We start from the raw sequence: 19,683 nt of genomic DNA on the forward strand, positions 1-19,683 counted from the left end.
GAACAGATGCGGCGTACGCAAAGGAAGTGGGAGAATGAGATGGAGGCCCTTAGTTTTCCTCGTCTCTCTCTTAGAATCTCAGGGAGTCCCTCTCCCACTGCAACTCCCAGGTCATTTCCTCTGCCCTGAAGCTCTTCAACCATATCATGCCACCTATCCACTCCACCCTCTCCTCCCTGACCTATCACCTTCATCCCCTCCCCCACTCACCTATTGTACTCTATGCTACTTTCTCCCCACCCCCATCCTCCTTTAGCTTATCTCTCCACGCTTCAGGCCCACTGTCTTTATTCCTGATGAAGGGCTCTTGCCCGAAACGTCGATTTCGCTGCTTGTTGGATGCTGCCTGAACTGCTGTGCTCTTCCAGCACCACTGATCCAGAATCTGGTTTCCAGCATCTGCAGTCATTGTTTTTACCTCATTGATTTTAACCCTACTGCGAATCCTCTTGCAAGGATGCCTGCCTTGAAGAATGATTTGGAGATGCTGGTGTTGGACTGGGGTGTACACAGTTAAAAATCACACAGCACCAGGTTATAGTCCAACAGGTTTAATTGGAAGCACACTAGCTTTCGGAGCGACGCTCCTTCATCTGTTGAAGGGGCATCACTCCGAAAGCTAGTGTGCTTCCAATTAAACCTGTTGAACTATAACCTGGTGTTGTGTGATTTTTTTTAACTGCCTTGAAGAAGTTTTCCTCCTCTCTCAAGAATCTCAGGAAGTTCCTCTCCCACTGCAACTCCCAGGTCATTTCCTCTGCCCTGAAGCTACCTCTTCAACCATGTCGTGCCACCTATCCACTCCACCCTCTCCTCCCTGACCTATCACCGTCATCCCCTCCCCCGCTCACCTATTGTACTCTATGCTATATTCTCCCCACCCCACCCTCCTCTAGTTTATCTCTCCACGCTTCAGGCTCTCTGCCTTTATTCCTGATGAAGGGCTTTTGCCCGAAACGTCGATTGCGCTGCTCGTTGGACGCTGCCTGAACTGCTGTGTTCTTCCAGCACCACTGATCCAGAATCTGGTTTCCAGCATCTGCAGTCATTGTTTTTAACCAGGATGTGGGGTGTGATGAGCTGCACTGAAGGTATCAATAGGAGCCAGTAGCTTTCTGGTGGAAAGTTTTGTAGACAAAAATCACAACTTTCAGGCAATTGATGTTTGCATCAGTCTGAACGGCAGCTGGATGCAGATTCAGCAGTTAGTCTCTGTGAGAGTGAGATCTGGCTTAATAAGAATTATTAAGATGTGCATGGCATTATAATCTTTAAACGTGAGCATTATCATATTGAATAAGCTAAACCTTTTGCTGCTTTAAAACCCAGATTTCTGATGCTATTAAGCTCTCTTTGTATAACCATTTCTGTACTTAAAATATTGTCAGCATTGAACCCTCAGAATGGGGAAGTGTTAACAGTTAATAAGAAACAAGTTACTTGGTGCAAGGGTCGGCTTTGTGTTAACAGAATGGAGAAACAAATCCAGACATCTGCTGATGTATTGTGAAACCACAGGACAAGAATAAAATGTGAGATGTCTGTTGACCTGCTTTGAACCTGCTGCAGAACCACAGAGCAGAAGAACGACCCTGTGTTTTTCTATGTGGTCAGGACTTGAGACAATGAGAGCATAACGGAAAATTACTGCTAGTTTAGAATGTGAACCCCGTGACTCTTTGGAGTCAAAGAGGGGAGGGACTTGTGCTGTATATAATGAGAGACCTTGTAATGCTCAGTACGCTCTTCTTTGGGAAGGCGTCCGATTCTGCAGAATTTGTTAATAAAATCTTTGTTCTCTTGAATTTGTCCAGAGCGATTATTTAGAAGTGAATTTTCATTTCTAACAACTTGGGGGCTCGTCCGGCTCCACACTCCGGCTGCGGTGGGCTCGAGGAAGGAAATCGGAGACGGTGCACCCTACCGAGTTCGGTAGTCCCCGATTCCTTACTCGCCGTCCCGCTTCGCAGCTTGAGCGAGTGGTATCCGGGAGGCTCAGGAGAACAAAGAGGGAGGAGACTGGCCAGTCATAAAAGGAAAAACGGGCAGGGGATCGAGTAATTTTGGTGCACTGAAGCCAGGTAGGCACAGATTTCTTCTGTTGCGTTCGGACAGGTTTGGTCTCTGCTTGATGCACAGGACTCAAGGACACCTTGTCTTGTCAGGTGTTGTTTACGTACCGGAGTCTCTGCGCTCAATCGGTTACCAGGGTTTGGTCTCTGCTTGATACACAGGACTCAAGGACACCTTGTCTTGTCAGGTGTTGTTTACGTACCGGAGTCTCTGCGCTCAATCAGTTACCAGGGTTTGGTCTCTGACTGATGTGAAACTCAAGGACACCTTGCCTTGTTTGGTGTTGTTTACGTACCGGAGACTCTGCGTTCAGTCAGTTACCAAGGGTTGATTACCTGTTGCCGCTACCCGGTCGATCATAAGGAAATCCGGTGAGTGTGGGATATTCTTGTTTCTCGCACGGGCGGTTTATTTGCTTGTACTTATCTTCGGTATGGGAAACGGGGGCACAAGAATGCCTGAACCGTTGCCTGATGAAGAGTACAAGGGGGTACCGGATGATAGCCCGTTAGGATGAATGTTATGTAACTGCGGTCATGGAAAAAGAAAGGGGAAGTCTAGACGAAAAATGGTTAAATTTTGCGAAAAATGGTCACAACAACCTATTCAAGGGGGTTCTGTTTGGTGGCCCAAATTTGGATCGGACGAGGATTGGGTTTGTCAAATTTTAAATGATCATTTAAAGAATAAATATAATCCAAGACTAAAACAGAGAGAAACAGAGAGAGAGAGAGAGAGAGACATGAGGAGAAAAGGGGATAAAGAAGTAGTGAGACTGTCCCCGCACGGGAGGTCCCGGTTGGGGAACGGACCACAGGATTTGTTGTAGCCCCATTAAACTCAAATGATATAAGACAACTGAAGTTTTTTTTAACCAGCAGTTTGCAGTAAGACCGACAGAGAGAGAGAGAGAGAGAGAGAGAGAACTGCTTGCAAAACATTTAACTCTCTGTGATTCGGGTTGAATGCACATTTGTTTGTTGGTGATTGAATGAGGAAGTTTTATTCACTGGAACTTGAGTTCCAGGATTGTTTTAAATGTGATTTTTATGAAAACTTAACATGATTTATTTTCACTATGTGAAGGACAGTTGTAGTTAGGACTTCCATAGTTATTATCTGAGACCTTGGATTTGGCTAAGACAGTTATGATTATTTTATGACCTAAAGTATTGTAATTGAGAAATAGTTAGGAGTACACAAGAAAACTAATTTTGGATCTAAATTAGGATACTAAATTTGGGTGATTACAGTGGGTTTTAAAATTTGGGAACTGTATGTATTTTATATTTTAAATATTAAATACTAAAAAAATGGATATAAATATATAAATATGTTTACAGTTTAGGAACAGGCTTTAAAGTTAGTCAAGCATGAATTAATAAAATTGGTGTTTGAGGATATGAGAAGTTTGGAACATTACAATATTTCTTAAAAAGTGCCGATAGGGGACAAGGAAATTGGGTTTGTGTGTGACCCCCTCACCAGTGGGGAGGTCGGAACATTTAAAAGGAAATGACGGTCCTGGATGAGAATCCGATAGGATTGTCAGAACAAATTAATTAATGTTTGAGGCCCAGTCTATATATGTGAGCTGAGTTAATGTCTATTTTTGAATATACTATTTACTGGGGGAGAAAGGAGACTTATATGGGGATACTGAATAGGGAAAGTGTTAATTGAGATTTTTTTTAAAAAATCTAGTAACAGCGCCGGTATTAAGCTTTCCGGACAATTTGGCATGGGAGGGGGATGGTTAGGGGTGAGGACAAATATCCCCTTCAGAACCCTAACTGAGACAACCATAATATAGAAAAGTGAAATAATATACTAGACATGCAAAATTTGATAATCCGAGGGATACAAACTTGCATCCCCAAACAGCGAAAGTTAGCCAAGGTTTTCGACCTGAGGCAGGGAAAGGACGAGTCTCCCTGTCCATTCTTACACAGATTAAGGGAGCGGTAGAAATGAGTACAAAGGCATGGCCTGATATCCAGAAGAAGTTACAGAAGATAGAGGACGGGAGCGTTAGAAATGAGTCGGAGTTGTTACAGGAGGTTCAGAAGGTATTTGTATAGAGAGGCATAATGGCGGAGGAACGGAAGGCTAAGATACTGGTAGCAGTAGTATGGGAGGACAGTGTGAAAGACAAAAGGAGTTGGATAAATACGGTGTTTATCTAAACCTGAATATTTATGTCTGTGTGGGCCGCCCCCCCCCCGTAGGAATTTTGTGTTGGTGAAGATTTATGTGTGTCTTTGTGTGTGCAAATTTGATTGTAAAAAAAATAGTCTCTGTGGATGTGAGAATTTGTGTTTGTGTATGGATTTTTTTTTAATTAAAAAAAAAGGGCTTCTCAGCTAACAAGCAGTTTAACACTTTGTGGTCTGGCTTGAATTCATCTGTTTGTTAGTGCATGAATGTTTGAGTGTTTGTCACCTAGAGCGTGAGTCATGAGATATGTGGCTTCGCTGTTTCTCGTTTACTCCACCAGGGATTCCTGACTCAGACCCCTCCACTCGATATCCACCTCCACAAAGTGGAACCGGGAGACTGGGTTTCGATAAAATCCTGGAAACCGGAGAAACTCCAATCACTCCGGGAAGGACCGTTTCAGGTGTTACTCACCACCGAAGCTGCCATACGAACAAAAGAAAAAGGGTGGACTCACGCCGCCAGACTAAAAGGCCCGGTGTCGCCGCCCAAAGAGGACTCTTGGTCGTGTGAGGCCGGTGATGAACCGTTGGTGGTGAAGTTAAAGAAACATCAAAAATGAACTCTCTTGGGACTCTTTTGCTACATACTGTATTATTATTTGCCTTCCTTTTAGCGGGGAAATTGACTGGTAACTGTGATAAATGCGGATCCTTTGTATCCCACTCCTCTTATGCTAATAATACTCGCTGTTATGACATATACTCACGCCAAAAGTGCTGGGAAAAAGGAAAACTATACTATCAAGTAAAAAAAAACAGGGGATATCTCGGTCTGTCTAGGGCTAGGGCCTATCATTGCCCCTTTATGAATTACGAATGGTTGTGTATGTCAGCAGACAGTTTACAGGGACATGCTGCATTACTGGAAACAGACAAAAGTAGAACTAAAAGGGAATGTGCCAAATGCGGGGCTATAATTCAACTGGGAGATCCTAATTTCTTCTCCCTTTGCCATGATGAGGGGTCCCGGGAGGAATGTTGGAAGGATGGGAAATTGTTTTATCAAATGTTAAACAAGGGTTATGTTGGTTGGCCTGAGGGGAGAGTCCGTGAGTGTATTTGGGAAGAACATGAATGGGTCTGCATAAAAAAAAAGACAGCTGGGATATGGCTAACAGGCCATGCGACAAATGCCGCCAAATTGTGAAATGGGGAAACCATGTCTTTCCGGGGCCTTTTGTGATTCACACTAAAATAAGTGATGCCTGTTACAACCGGGAGAAAATGATGCCATGTTGGGAGGATGGGGAACATTACTACCAGGTATTCAGCTTGGGTAATTATACAAGTGGAAATATAAATTGTCCACTTGTGGCACAATGGCTTTGTATCAGTTTTATTAGCTCGGCAACGGACCACTTTGACCGGGTTAAGGAAATATATCCCGGTTTAGAGAAATCTGTTCCAAATTACGATGCCAAAATAGCCGCCTCAGCCAAGGTTTCCTCCCTCTATGAGGACATTGAGAGTCGGCTTACTCTTCCTGATGTTGCTAAAAATCTCTTTATTGACTTCACGTCTCAAATTGCCAAAATTTTAAATGTGACGAACTGTTGGGTTTGTGGCGGTCCGCATATGACCGAGCAATGGCCGTGGACAGGGGAGAGTTTGGATGTTCAGGAAATCCTTGAATACAATTGGACTTACTCCAAAAACAGAATTTATCAAGTCTGGAAATTGCAGAATACCCCGATGGGCCCCTTCTGCATTGGGAAAAAAGGGTCCCGCCCAGTTGGTGACAGCCCCTGTCAGCGGGTCTTGAATCTCACCACGGACACTTGGTGGCCCCGACCCTTGGGTTGGTTTCTCACCAAACAACCCCTTGGGTTGTCTATCACCCAACAAGGGGATCTCACCTGCAGGCGGTTGCATCCCACCTCTGATTCCTGGAATTGCAGTGGTTCTGGCCCTTATGCGGGAATGCCGGGAATTAGAGAGGCATGGGACGGTGTTGCCAGGGATAGTGGAGGGGGTCCGGCTCCCGATGGTTTATTTTGGATTTGTAGGGATCTGGCGTATTCCAGGTTGCCCGAGAAATGGGGTGGCTTATGCTTCCTCGGTATAGTCAGACCGGAGTTCTTTCTCCTCTCACGTGATCAAGGGGCTGACCTGGGGGTTAAGTTGTTCGACTCCCTGCAACGGAGGTCCGGAAAGCTAGCACGGAAGCGTAGGAGTGCTAGTCAGTGGAATGTCCACCAGTACGGAGACATCCACTTGGCCAAGTGGGGCGCAGATTGGCCACCGTCCCGTATCATTGAGTATTATGGGCCGGCAAGTTGGGCTCAGGATGGCTCTTGGGGTTACAGAACTCCAATTTATATGCTTAATCGCATCATTCGCTTGCAGGCGGTGATGGAAATAATCACCAACAAAACCGCCTTCGCATTGGAATTACTGGCTAGACAGCAGTCTCAAATGAGGGCTGCAATATATCAGAATCGTCTTGCTTTAGACTACCTGCTTGCCTCTGAAGGGGGTGTCTGCAGGAAGTTTAACACGACAAATTGTTGTCTGGAGATAGACGATAACTACGAGGCTGTCCTAAAAATCACCCGGGACATCCGTAAAATAGCCCATGTACCTGTCCAGACGTGGCGACCTATAGGGGACGCTAGTTGGTGGAACACGCTTTTTGGGGGTGGCTGGTGGCGCATGGCATTAATAATGATGGTGGGTGTCGGGGCCCTGTTCCTCGTTATTCCCTGTCTGGTCCCCTGTGCTAGAGTGTTGATCCAACGCCATATCGCCCAGATGCAAGCCATTGCCATACCCCAACATGGTACTCATGAACTTAAAGTTCTGCTGTTGAAAAGACAGAAGGACTTCCTTGAGCCGTAATTCAGCCGATTCTGTTACGCATGCACATCTTAAAAAGAAAAAGGGTGGAATTGTGAGAGTGAGACCTGGCTTAATAAGAATTATTAAGATGTGCATGGCATTATAATCTTTAAACGTGAGCATTATCATATTGAATAAGCTAAACTTTTTGCTGCTTTAAAACCCAGATTTCTGATGCTATTAAGCTCTCTTTGTATAACCATTTCTGTACTTAAAATATTGTCAGCATTGAACCCTCAGAATGGGGAAGTGTTAACAGTTAATAAGAAACAAGCTACTTGGTGCAAGGGTCGGCTTTGTGTTAACAGAATGGAGAAACAAATCCAGACATCTGCTGATGTATTGTGAAACCACAGGACAAGAATAAAATGTGAGATGTCTGTTGACCTGCTGCAGAACCACAGAGCAGAAGAACGACCCTGTGTTTTTCTATGTGGTCAGGACTTGAGACAATGAGAGCATAACGGAAAATTACTGCTAGTTTAGAATGTGAACCCCGTGACTCTTTGGAGTCAAAGAGGGGAGGGACTTGTGCTGTATATAATGAGAGACCTTGTAATGCTCAGTACGCTCTTCTTTGGGAAGGCGTCCGATTCTGCAGAATTTGTTAATAAAATCTTTGTTCTCTTGAATTTGTCCAGAGCGATTATTTAGAAGTGAATTTTCATTTCTAACAGTCTCAAAAAACAGCATTGGAATTTTTAACGTTTAAGGAAATATTTTGACTGTGGGAAACGGGGAGAGGAGTGGGTATAAATTTGCCGCCTTTCTCGCGTGGGAGAGTACTGTCCCAACTGGCTGAATGGCCATCAAACCCAGAGCCCTGTGATACAACGTTCCCCCAAAAAAAATCTGACGAAGGAGCAGCGCTGCAAAAGCTAGTGCTTCCAACTAAACCCGTTGGACTATAACCTGGTGTTGCGTGATTTTTTTAAACCCCCCCCAAAAAATCCGCATTGATTTAATCATTTATTCACAGCTTCAGACCAGCAGTGGGCGGGGCTGGCGGACCACCGGGAAGCGGCTGGTCCTCCAACCAATGGGAGTGAATGAGAGGGGCGGGGCGAGCAGGGTGGCACGTGACCACCAGCGCTGCCGGCGCAAGCTCATTATGACTGTCTCTTGTGGCTGTTTGGGCGGTGCATCCGGGAAAGTGGGGGAAAACGGCCGTTAACCGGGAGAAAAAAAAATGAGTGAGTTTTTGGATTGGGACGTTCGATTCAAGCGTTGTGCATTGACGCAAGGCCGGAGTTAGAAACTCGCGGTAACGGTTTTGCACGGCTGCTGGCTTAAGGTGGTGTTTGGGCTCAGTTTAAACACCGCCATCTTTGTGAGGGGCAATGTGTAGCAGGGCGCATGCGCATTCTCCTCCTTGGCACGGGATGGGGCGATTTGAAGAGGAGCATTCACACAGCAATCTTGCAAGAGAAAGGTTTGTTTTATTTGTAGATGTCTGTCCTGGACTGACAGCGATTTTTTTTTTGCTTTTTGTCAATTTGTTTTGCAGGATATTAATTGAGAATAGGTTGCAAGACCGGGATCACAAAACAAGTTGTGACAGTCAGTGGGGTCATCACGATCTGAATATCACTGGCATTTAACTGTGCAAGGTTGAAAGGTTTGTTCTTTTCTGCTTGTGGGAATGTTAATTCCGAAATGCTTGTAACTCGAAAGCAGCAAGCTGTAGCAATTCGTGAAGAGATCGCTCCTGAAGGTGTGTGCTGAGTTTTGCAATTGAGAACATTAAGAAGCAAGAGCAGGCAGTCCGGCCCTTTGACCCATTCAGTCATGGGTCATCTTATCGTGGATTCTGGATTAGTGGTGCTGGAAGAGCACAACAGTTCAGGCAGCATCCAAGGAGCAGCGAAATCGACGTTTCGGGCAAAAGCCAAGAATCTCAGTGAGTCCCTCTCCCACTGCAACTCTCAGGTCATTTCCTCTGCCCCTTTTATTGAATGCTGCCTGAACCGCTGTGCTCTTCCAGCACCACTAATCCAGAATCTGGTTTCCAGCATCTGCAGTCATTGTTTTTACCTCATCAGATCCACTTATCCAAGCTCTCACTATATCCCTTAATTACTGTGTTTTTTTTTTAGAAAAAAGGCTACCTTAAAATGTTTAATGAAGTAACGTTAACTACTTCACTGGGCAAGGAATTTCATAGATTAACAACCCTCTCAATTCAGCAGGCCCGACAGCATCCAAGGAGCAGGAAAATCGACGTTTCGGGCAAAAGCCCTTCATCAGGATTGAAGGTAGGGAGCCTCCAGGGTGGAGAGATAAATGGGAGGGAAGTGGGGGTGGGGAGAAGGTAGCAAAGAGTACAATAGGTGGATGGGGTTGGGGATGACAGTAATAGGTTAAAGAGTAGCTTCAGGACATAGATGACCTGGGGATTGTGGTGAGAGAGAGACTCACTCAGATTCTTGTGGAGAGAGGACGAGAAGTTCTTCAAGGCAAAGTTAAAAAAAATCTCACAACACCAGGTTATAGTCCAACAGGTTTAATTGGAAGCACCCTAACTTTCGGAGCGTCGCTCTTTCATCAGGTGGTAGTGGGGGCTCAATCCTAACACAGAAATTCTAACAAAAATTTGCAGTGTAATGTAACTGAAATTATACATTGAAAAATTGATTGTCTGTTAAGCCTTTCATCTGTTAGAATATAGCGATAGTTACACTTTCATGTGTAAATCACAAAACCTTTCCTTTTAAAGTTGCATTCTCAGGTTAGCTGTTAACAATGGTGATAGCTAGACAATATGTTGAAGGTGTTAGCCCCCTGTGTTCTCTGTCTATGCCATGATGTTTAGATTGATTCTACTCTTAAAAAGGGAGATAATGGAGTTTTACATGAATTCATGCAGTTTTTGAGCAAAGTACAATGTAACCCTGCAAGTGCAAATTCACCCCACAAAATATGTGTACATGTGGGTCTTTGTCTATCTGTGTGTATATGTGTGTGTCTGGGTTGAGAGTTGAGAGTGAGAAAGTGAAAGTGTGTGTGTGTGTGTGTGTGTGTAGTGAGTGCAGAGTGTCTTAAGTCTGTGAGGGGGTGCGTGCGTGTGTGTGTGTGTATAGTACAATGGTGGTCACCTGTAATGTGACATGAACCCAAGGTCCCGGTTGAGGCCCTCCCTATGGGTTCCAAAATTAGCTATCAGCCTCTGCTTGGCCACTTTTCGCTGCTGCCTGTCCCGAAGTCCACCTTGGAGGATGGTCACCCGAAGGTCCGAGGTCAAAGGTCCTGGACCACTGAAGTGTTCCCCGACTGGGAGGGAACACTGCTGTCTCTTGATTGTTGTGCGGTGCCCATTCATCCGTTGTCGTAGCCTTTGCTCGGTTTCCCCAAAGTACCATGCCTCTGGGCATCCTTGCCTGCAATGTATAAAATGGACCATGTTGGCTGAGTCACATGAGTACCTGCCATGTACAAGGTGGGAGGTGTCCTCACGTGTAATAGTGGTATCTATGTCCACATCTGACACGTCTTGCAGTGCCTACTGTGACAGGGTTGTATGGAGTTGTCCAGAGAGTCGGGCAGCTTGCTACAAACAATGATCTGTTTGAGTTTTGGCAGTTGTTTAAAGGTTACTATCCTACAACTCATCCGCTATATCCTTGATCACAATGTCTTCACCTTTGACAACCAGTTCTTCATCCAGACACATGGAACAGCCATGGGGACCAAATTTGCACCCAATATGCCAACATTTTTATGCACAGGTTCAAACAAGACTTCTTCTCTATGCAGGATCTCCAACCAATATTATACATCAGTTACATTGAGAACATTTTCTTCCTCTGCACCCATGGCGAGGAGTCACTGATAAAACTACACAGTGACATCAACAAGTTTCATCCCACCATCAAACTCACCATGGACTACTCTCGACTATCTGTCTCATTCTTGGACACATGCATCTCCATCAAGGATGGATACCTCTGCACCACACTTTACTGCAAACCCACAGACAACGTCACAATGCTACACTTCTCCAGCTTCAACCCAAAACATTAAAGCAGCCATCCCCTATGGACAAGCCCTATGCGTACACCGGATCTGCTCAGATGAGGAGGAACATGATGGACACCTGGAAGTACTCAAGGATGCCCTCACAAGAACAGAGTACGATGCCCAACTCATCGGCTAGTTCCAACGTGCCAAAGTAAGGAACCATAATGACCTCCTCAGGAAACAGACACATGCTGCAACTGACAGGGTACCCTTCCTTGTTCAGTATTTCCCAGGAGCTGAAAAACTACGCCATGTTCTTCGTGACCTGCAACACATTATCGATGAGGATGAGCACCTCACCAAGACCTTCCCCACACCTCCACTACTAGCTTTAAACAACTGCCAAGCCTCAAACAGATCGTTGTTCGTAGCAAGCTGCCCGGCTCTCAGGGCAACTCCATACAACCCTGTCACGGTAGGCGCTGCAAGACGTGTCAGAGTGTGGACATAGATACCAACATTACGTGTGGGGACACCTCCCACCTTGTACATGACAGGTACTCATGTGACTCAGCCAACGTTGTCTATCTTATACGTTGCAGGCAAGGATGCCCAGAGGCATGGTACATTGGGGAAATCGAGCAAAGGCTACAACAATGGATGAATGGGCACTGCACAACAATCAAGAGACAGCAGTGTTCCGTCCCAGTCGGGGAACACTTCAGTGGTCCAGGACATTCGACCTCGGACCTTCGGGTGACCATCCTCCAAGGCGGACTTCGGGACAGGCAGCAGCAAAAGGTGGCTGATAGCTAAGTTCGGTACCCATAGGGAGGGCCTCAACCGGGACCTTGGGTTCATGTCACATTACAGGTCACCACCATTGTACTATAAACTCACACTCTCTCACATACACACAGGCACTCCTACACACATACACATGGACACACATATACACAGAAGCGGGCACAGACACTCACAAATACCCTTACAGATACACATACTCCCACACTCTCACATGCACCCCCTCACAGACTTAAGACACTCTGCACTCACTACGCGCGCACGCACACACGCACACTTTCTCACACACTCAACCCCCAACCCAGACAGACAGACACGCACACAGGTAGACAAAAACCGAAATGCGCACATCTATTTTGTGGGGTGAATTTGTACTTGCAGGGTTGCATTGTACTTTGCTCAAAAACTGCATGCATTCATGTAAAACTGTTATCTCACATTTTAGATTAGAATCAATCTGAACATCATGGCATAGGCAGAGAACATAGGGGGCTAACACCTCCAACATATTGTCTAGCTATATTGCCCTTGTTAACAGCTAACCTAAGAATGCAACCTTTTTAAAAAAAGGTTTTGTGATTTACACATGAAAGAAGTGAAACGGTCATAGTATTCTAACAAATGAAAGGCTTAACAGACAATCCAATTTTTCAATGTATCATTTCGGTTACATCACGCTGTAAATTTTTGCTATAAATTCTGTGTGCTAGGATTGAGCCCTCTACATCCACCTGATGAAGGAGCGATGCTCCCGAAAGCTAATGTGCTTCCAATTAAACTTGTTGGACTATAACCTGGTGTCGTGTGATTTTTAACATTAAGCAAGAATGAGTGAGTCTCTCACTGCAACCCCCAGGTCATCTCCTCTGCCCTGAAGCTACTCTTTGCTACCTTTCTCCACCCTCCCCTCTGACCTATCACCTTCATCCCTACCCCTATTTCTCCTGCCATCTCTGGGTTGGGAGTTGAGAGTGTGAGAAAGTGTACGTGTGTGTGTGTGTCTTAAGTCTGTGGTGGGGTGCATGTGAGAGTGTGGGAGTATGTGTGTCTGTTAAGGGTATGTGTGGGTGTCTGGGATGCATTCCATCAGCGTCCGCAGACTTGTCTATCCTTAGATCCATTAGCTTTCCCAACACTACCTCTTCCATAATGATTGTTTCCAGGTCCTCACCCAACTTCGTTTCTTTGTCAATTGCTGGCATGAAATAGAAAGTGCACTGGTGCTAATTTTCCAAAATTTGCTGGACTCTGGGGCAGTCCCAGCAGATTGGAAAACAGCAAATGTGGTGCCACTGTTTAAAAAATGGAGGTAGACAAAAGATGGGAAATTATAGACCGGTTAGCTTAACCTCTGTAGTCGGGGGAGATGCTTGTGTCTATTATTGGTGTCCTCCACTGTGAAGACTTTAACAAAATACCTGTTAAATGCCTCTGCCATTTCATCATATCTCATAACTTAATGCCCCTTCTCATCCTTTAAAGGACCATCATTTACTTTCGCAACTCTTTTTCATTTGATATATTTATAGAAACTTGTGCTGTCTGTCTTTATATTCTGTGCTTTTTTTCTCCCCTCCTGTTTTACCTGACCTTTTTTTTGTAGCTCTGTTTGTGGCTTTCTGTTGACCTTTTTAAAGTGTTCCCAACCTACTAGTTTTATGCTGTTTTTGGCCACTTTGTATACCTTTTTTGATTTGACAGCCTCGCTTATTTCCTTAGACACCCGTGGCAGATTACCCCTTTCCTTACAGTCCTTCCTTTTCACTGGAGTATACTTTTGCTAAGCACTTTGAAAAATTGCTTTGAAAGTCCTGCACTGAGGAAGGTGATATTGGACTGAGAGGGATTCCTCCAGGCCTGTCACTCCTGGCCTGCTTCCTAAAAGAGACAGTGGCAGTAAAACACAGAACAAAAATGTCCAAGTATCAGGTATACAAATGTTGAACACAATGTCCTCCTCATATCCATGCTGGTCATCAAGCACCTATTTATTCTGGTCTCATTTTCTGGCACTCAGCATGTGATCAACATTGTAGTGCCTTGTATGATTAGGTAAATGCTTCTTCAAGGTTAGAACATAGAACGTTACAGCGCAGTCCAGGCCCTCAATGTTGCGCCGATTTGTGGAACTGATCTGAAGCCCATCTAACCTACACTATTCCATTATCATCCATATGTTTATCCAATGACCATTTAAATCCCCTTGAACGTTGGTGAGTCTACTACTGTTGTAGGCAGGGCATTCCATGCCCTTACTACCCTCTGATGAAATAACCTACCTCTGACCTATATCTACCACCCTCCACTTAAAGCGATGTCCCTCATTCTAGTCATCACCATCAGAGGAAAAAGGCTCTCGCTGTCCACCCTATCTAATCCTCTGGTCATCTTGTATGTCTCTATTAAGTCACCTCTTCACCTCCTTCTCTCTAACAAAAGCAGCCTAAAATCCCTTAGCCTTTCCTCATAAGACCTTTCCTCCATTCCAGGCAACCTTCTGGTAAATCTCCTCTGCATCCTTTCCAAGTGCTTCCGTATCCTTCCTATAATGCAGTGACCAGAACTGTATGCAATAGTCCAAGTTTAGCCACACCAGAGCTGCAACATGACCTCATAGCTCCAAAATTCAATCCCTCTGCCAATAATAGCTAACACACCGTACACCTTAACAACCCTGTCAACCTGGGTGGCAACTTTTGGGGATTTATGCACATGGACACAGATCTCTCTGCTCATCTACACGACCAAGAATCTTACCATTAGCCCAGTACTTTGTGTACTTGTTACTCCTTCTGAAGTGAATCACTTTACACTTTTCTGGATTAAACTCCATTTCCACTGCCAGTCCAGCTCTGCAACTTATCTATATCCCTCTGTAACCTGCAACATCCTTCCGCGCTGTCCACAACTCTACCGACTTTAGTGTCATCTGCACATTTACTAACCCATCCTTCTACGCCTTCATCCAGGTCATTTATAAAACGACTAACAACAGTGGCCCCAAAACAATCTTGCGGTTTACCACTGGTAACTAAACTCTAAGATGAACATTTACCATCAGTCACCTTTCTTTCAGCCAGCCAATTTCTGATCCAAACTGCGAAATCACCCCTAGTCCCATGCTTCTGTATTTGCGCAATAGCCTACCGTAGCGAACCTTAACAAATGCTTTACTGAAATCCATAAACAGCACATCAAAGAACAAAGAAAATTTACAGCCCAGGAACAGGCCCTTCGGCCCTCCAAGCCTGAGCTGATCCAATGTACTGTCTAAACCTGTCGGTCAATTCCTAAGCATCTGTACCCCTCTGCTCCCCACCTACTCATGCATCTGTCCAGATGCATCTTAAATGAATCTACCGTGCCTGCCTCTACCACCTCTGCTGGCGACGCATTCCAAACGCCCACCACCCTCTGTGTGAAGTACTTGCTGTGTGTATCCCCCTTAAACGTTCCACCTCTCACCTTGAAAGCATGACCTCTCATTATTGAATCATTCACCTTGGGGAAAAAGCTTGTCTCTATCCACCCTGTCCATACCCTTCATGATTTTGTAAACCTCAATTTCCCTTAGGTTTATTTTCATTAGAAAACAAACCTGCTCAACCTCTCTTCATAGCTAGCACCTTCCATACCAGGCAACATCCTCGTAAACCTTCTCTGCACCCTCTCCAAAACGTCCACATCCCTTTGGTAATGTGGCGTCCAGAACTGTACGCAGTATTCTAAACGCGGCCGAACCTATGTCTTGTACAATTTTACCATGGCTTACCAGCTCTTATACTCAATACCCCGTCCAATGAAGGCAAGTATACTATATATGCCTTCTTGACCACTCTATTCACCTGTGCAGCAGCCTTCAGGGTACAATGGACCTGCACTCCCAGATCTCTCTGCCCATCAACTTTTCCCAAGGCTCTTCCATTCGTTGTATAATTCGCTCGAGAATTAGACTCGCCTAAATGCATCACCTCACATTTGTCTGGATTGAACACCATCTGACACTTTTCCACCCAACTCTCCAGTCTGTCTATATTCTCCTGTATTCTCTGACAGTCCCTTATGCTTCCTGCTCCTCCACCAATCTTTGTGTCATCTGTAAACTTGCTGATCATACCAACACTGCCCTCTTCTAGATCATTTATGTATATTACAAACAACAGTGGCCCCAATACTGACCCCTGTGGGAACACCACTGGTCACCTTTCTCTATGTTGAGAAACTCCCTTCAACTGCTACTCTCTGTCTCCTGTTGCTCAACCAGTTCTTTATCCACTAGCTAGAACACGCTGCACACCATGTGACTTCACACTCTCCATGAGTCTACAATGGGGAACCTTATCAAATGCCTTACTAAAATCCATGTATATGACATCAACAGCCCTTCCTTCATCTATCAACTTGGTCACTTCCTCGAAGAACTCTATCAATTTGGTAAGGCACGATCTCCCCCGCACGAAACCATATTGCCTATCACTGATAAGCTAATTCCTTTCCAAATATCAATAGATCCTATCCCTCAGTACCCTCTCCAACAACTTCCCTACCACCGACGTCAGGCTCGCTGGTCTGCAGTTACCCGGAATATCTCTACTACCCTTGTTGTACAGGGGGATAACATGAGCAATCTTCCAGTCCGCCGATAGCTCGCCTGTATTTCAGGATACCACAAAGATATCTGTCAGAGCCCCAGCTATTTCCACTCTTGCCTTCCTCAGCAACATGGGATAGATCCCATCCGGTCCTGGGGATTTGTCCACCTTAATAACCTCTAGCATACCCAACACATCTTCCCTACTTATGCCAACATGATCCAGACTAATCAAACTTCTATCTCTAATCTCAAGATTCATCATGTTCCTCACCTCCGTGAACACTGATGCAAAGTAATCATTCAGAATCTCACCCATTCTCTCAGGTTTGTCACACCGCCTTCCTTCATTATCTTTTAGTGGACCAATCCTTTCTCTAGTTACCCGCTTGCTTCTTATTTCAGAATAAGATGCTTTGGGATTTTCCTTAATTGTGCTTGCTAAAGCTATTTCATGACTCCTTTTAGCCCGCTTGATTCCTTCTTTAAGACTTGTCTGACTCTTCCGATATTCCTTCAGCTGCCTAGACCTTATGTACACTTCCCTTTTCCGTAGTCGTACAATTTCTCCTGTCATCCATGGTTCACTAATCTTGCCTTCCTATCCTTTGCCTTCAACAGGACATGCCTATCCTGCACTGCCGTTAAGCTATCTTTGAAAGCTTCCCACATCTCTAATGTGGACTTCCCTTCAAATAGCTGCGTTCAATCCACAGTTTCCCAGCTCCTGCCTAATTTTGATATAATTGGCTTTGGCCCAGTTTAGCACTCTTCCCTTAGGGCTCCTCTCTTCTTTATCTACGAGTCTTATAAAATTTACAGAATTCTGGTCACTGTTCCCAAAGAAATCCCCACCGCAACTTCTACCTGGCTCGTTCCCAGTACCAGGTCCAATATGGCCCCTTCCCTCGTCGGACTATTGACATACTGCTCTAGAAAACTCTCCTGGATGCTTCGTACAAATTCTACTCCATCCAGACCTCTGCCGCTAAATGTATTCCAGTCAATGTTGGGAAAATCAAAATCTCCCATCACCACTACCCTATTGCCTCTACATCTATTTACCTACTTGTTCTTCTACCTCACGCACACTGTTGGGCTGTGTGTAATACACCCCAACAATGTAACTGCACCCTTCTTATTCCTCAGCTCCACCCATAATGCCTCAGTACCCAAGACCGCCATAGTGTCCTCCTTTAGCACAGCCATGATATCGTCCCTGACCAGCAATGCAACTCCACCCCCTCCTTTTTACTTCCCTCCCTGTCCTGTCTGAAGCGTCTATGTCCTGGAACATTTAGTTGCCAATCATCATGCCCTTCCTTCAACCAAGTGTCTGAGATGGCAAGAATGTTATACTCACAGGCACCAATCCAAGCCCTACGTTCATCTGCCTTACACACTATACATCCTTAAAGTAGATGCCACCAGTTCTTTTGTGCTCACCTGCTCTCTGCCTTTTCTTCCCTTGATTAATGTTATCTTCATAATTCTTACAGTCTCCATTCTCCACCTCCCTGCCTACTTGTTTTCTCTTCTGGTTCCCAGTCCCCTGCCACATCAGTTTAAAACCTCCACAATAGCAGTAGCAAAAACTCCCCCAAGGACACTGGGGGAGTTACCCTTACCCTCATCCACCTGCTTGATCACCTTCTGAAAGAACACAATAAGGTTTCTCATGTTGACTATCTCTAATCAAATTATTCCTTCCTCGATGATTACCAATCCTACCTCTTATAATCCTTTCCAACGCTTTACCCATAACCGAAGCATCACTGGTCTGTAATTACCAGGGTTGTCTCTACTCCCCTTCTTGAACACGGGAACCAAACTTGCTGTCCTCCAGTCTTCTGGAACTATTCCTGTAGACAATGATGACATAAAGATCAAAGCCAAAGGCTCAGCAATCTCCTCCCTGGCTTCCCAAAGAATCCTAGGATAAATGCCATCTGGCCTAAGGGACTTACCTATTTTGACTCTTTCAAGAATTGCTGACATATCCTCCTGATCAACCTTAATCCTGTCTAGTCTAGTAGCCTGTATCTCCGTATTCTCCTCGACAACATTTTCTTTGCCTCTGTAAATGCTGACGAAAAATATTCACTTAGCGCCTCTCCTATCTCTTCGGACTCCACGCAAAACTTCCCACTATTGACCTTGACAGGCTTGAACTCTTTCTTTTATTCCTGACATAGAAGAGAAAGCTTTAGGATTTTCTTTGATCCTACCTGCCAAAGACTTCTCATCTGCCCTTCTGGCTCTTCTTAGCTCTCTCTTTCTGTCCTTCCTGGCTAACTTGTAACACTCAAGCACCCTAACTGAGCCTTCATGTCTCATCTTTACGTAATCCTCCTCCTTCCTCTTGATAAGAGATTCACGTTCTCCCCATGTCTGCGTGGGTTTCCTCCGGGTGCTCCGGTTTCCTCCCACAGTCCAAAGATGTGCGGGTCAGGTGAATTGGCCATGCTAAATTGCCCGTAGTGTTAGGTAAGGGGTAAATGTAGGAGTATGGGTGGGTTGTGCTTCGGCGGGTCGGTGTGGACTTGTTGGGCCGAAGGGCCTGTTTCCACACTGTAAGTAATCTAATCTAATCCACGTCTTTAGTAAACCACGGTTCCGTCTCTTGACCACTTCCATCCTGCGTGACACAGGCTCCACATTTCAATTGTGCCCAGGCCCTGCAGTTTCCTTTCCCATCCAATGCATCCTAAACCCAACTAATCACGTCAAAGTTGTTTTTCCCCCAGTTATAATTCTTGACCTGTGGTATTTACCTATCCCTTTCCATTGCTAAAGTAAACACAACTGAACTGTGGTCACTATCACCAAAGTGCTCACCTATCTCCAAATATAACACCTGCTCCTAGTACATTACCCAGTACCAAATCCAATATGGCTTTGCCTCTAGTTGGCTTATCTATATACTGTGTCAGGAAACCCTCATGTATACATTGGACAAAAACTAACCTATCTATGGTACGCAAAATATGGTGTTTCCAATCAATATTAGGAAAGTTAAAATCCCCCATAACAACTACCGTGTTACTCTCGCTCCTATTGAGGATCATCTTTGCATCCTTTCCTCCACATCTCTGGAATTTTTCAGAGATTTTTGAAAACTCCCAACAGGGTGACCTGTCCATGCCTGTTTCTACCCCTCAGTCCATATTACCTCAGTAGATGAGTCCTCATCAAACGTCC

General features: G+C 45.0%; 1 protein-coding gene and 1 long non-coding RNA gene across 2 annotated transcripts; both read left to right on the top strand.

The window, feature by feature from the left end:
- The first annotated feature begins 1,337 nt into the window (after nt 1-1,337).
- LOC132807632 (endogenous retrovirus group 3 member 1 Env polyprotein-like) lies at nt 1,338-7,762 on the top strand. Its single transcript, XM_060821682.1, has 2 exons — nt 1,338-2,081; nt 4,571-7,762. Exon 2 carries the CDS (start codon nt 5,367-5,369, stop codon nt 7,128-7,130), a length of 1,764 nt encoding a protein of 587 aa, XP_060677665.1. The 5' UTR covers nt 1,338-2,081; nt 4,571-5,366; the 3' UTR covers nt 7,131-7,762.
- Nucleotides 7,763-8,474: 712 nt separating this feature from the next.
- Nucleotides 8,475-12,246, top strand: LOC132807636 (uncharacterized). The gene is made up of 3 exons (XR_009641980.1): nt 8,475-8,562; nt 9,317-9,385; nt 11,690-12,246. It is a non-coding gene; the product is annotated as an uncharacterized LOC132807636 (long non-coding RNA).
- Nucleotides 12,247-19,683: the final 7,437 nt, after the last annotated feature.

The sequence above is a fragment of the Hemiscyllium ocellatum genome (genome assembly GCF_020745735.1).
Source record: "Hemiscyllium ocellatum isolate sHemOce1 chromosome 27 unlocalized genomic scaffold, sHemOce1.pat.X.cur. SUPER_27_unloc_2, whole genome shotgun sequence".
Lineage (NCBI taxonomy): Eukaryota > Metazoa > Chordata > Chondrichthyes > Orectolobiformes > Hemiscylliidae > Hemiscyllium > Hemiscyllium ocellatum.

What these genes read in the sequence shown, in the direction of transcription:
- LOC132807632 (XM_060821682.1), top strand. Translation starts at nt 5,367, where the DNA reads ATGGGTCTGCATAAAAAAAAAGACAGCTGGGATATGGCTAACAGGCCA.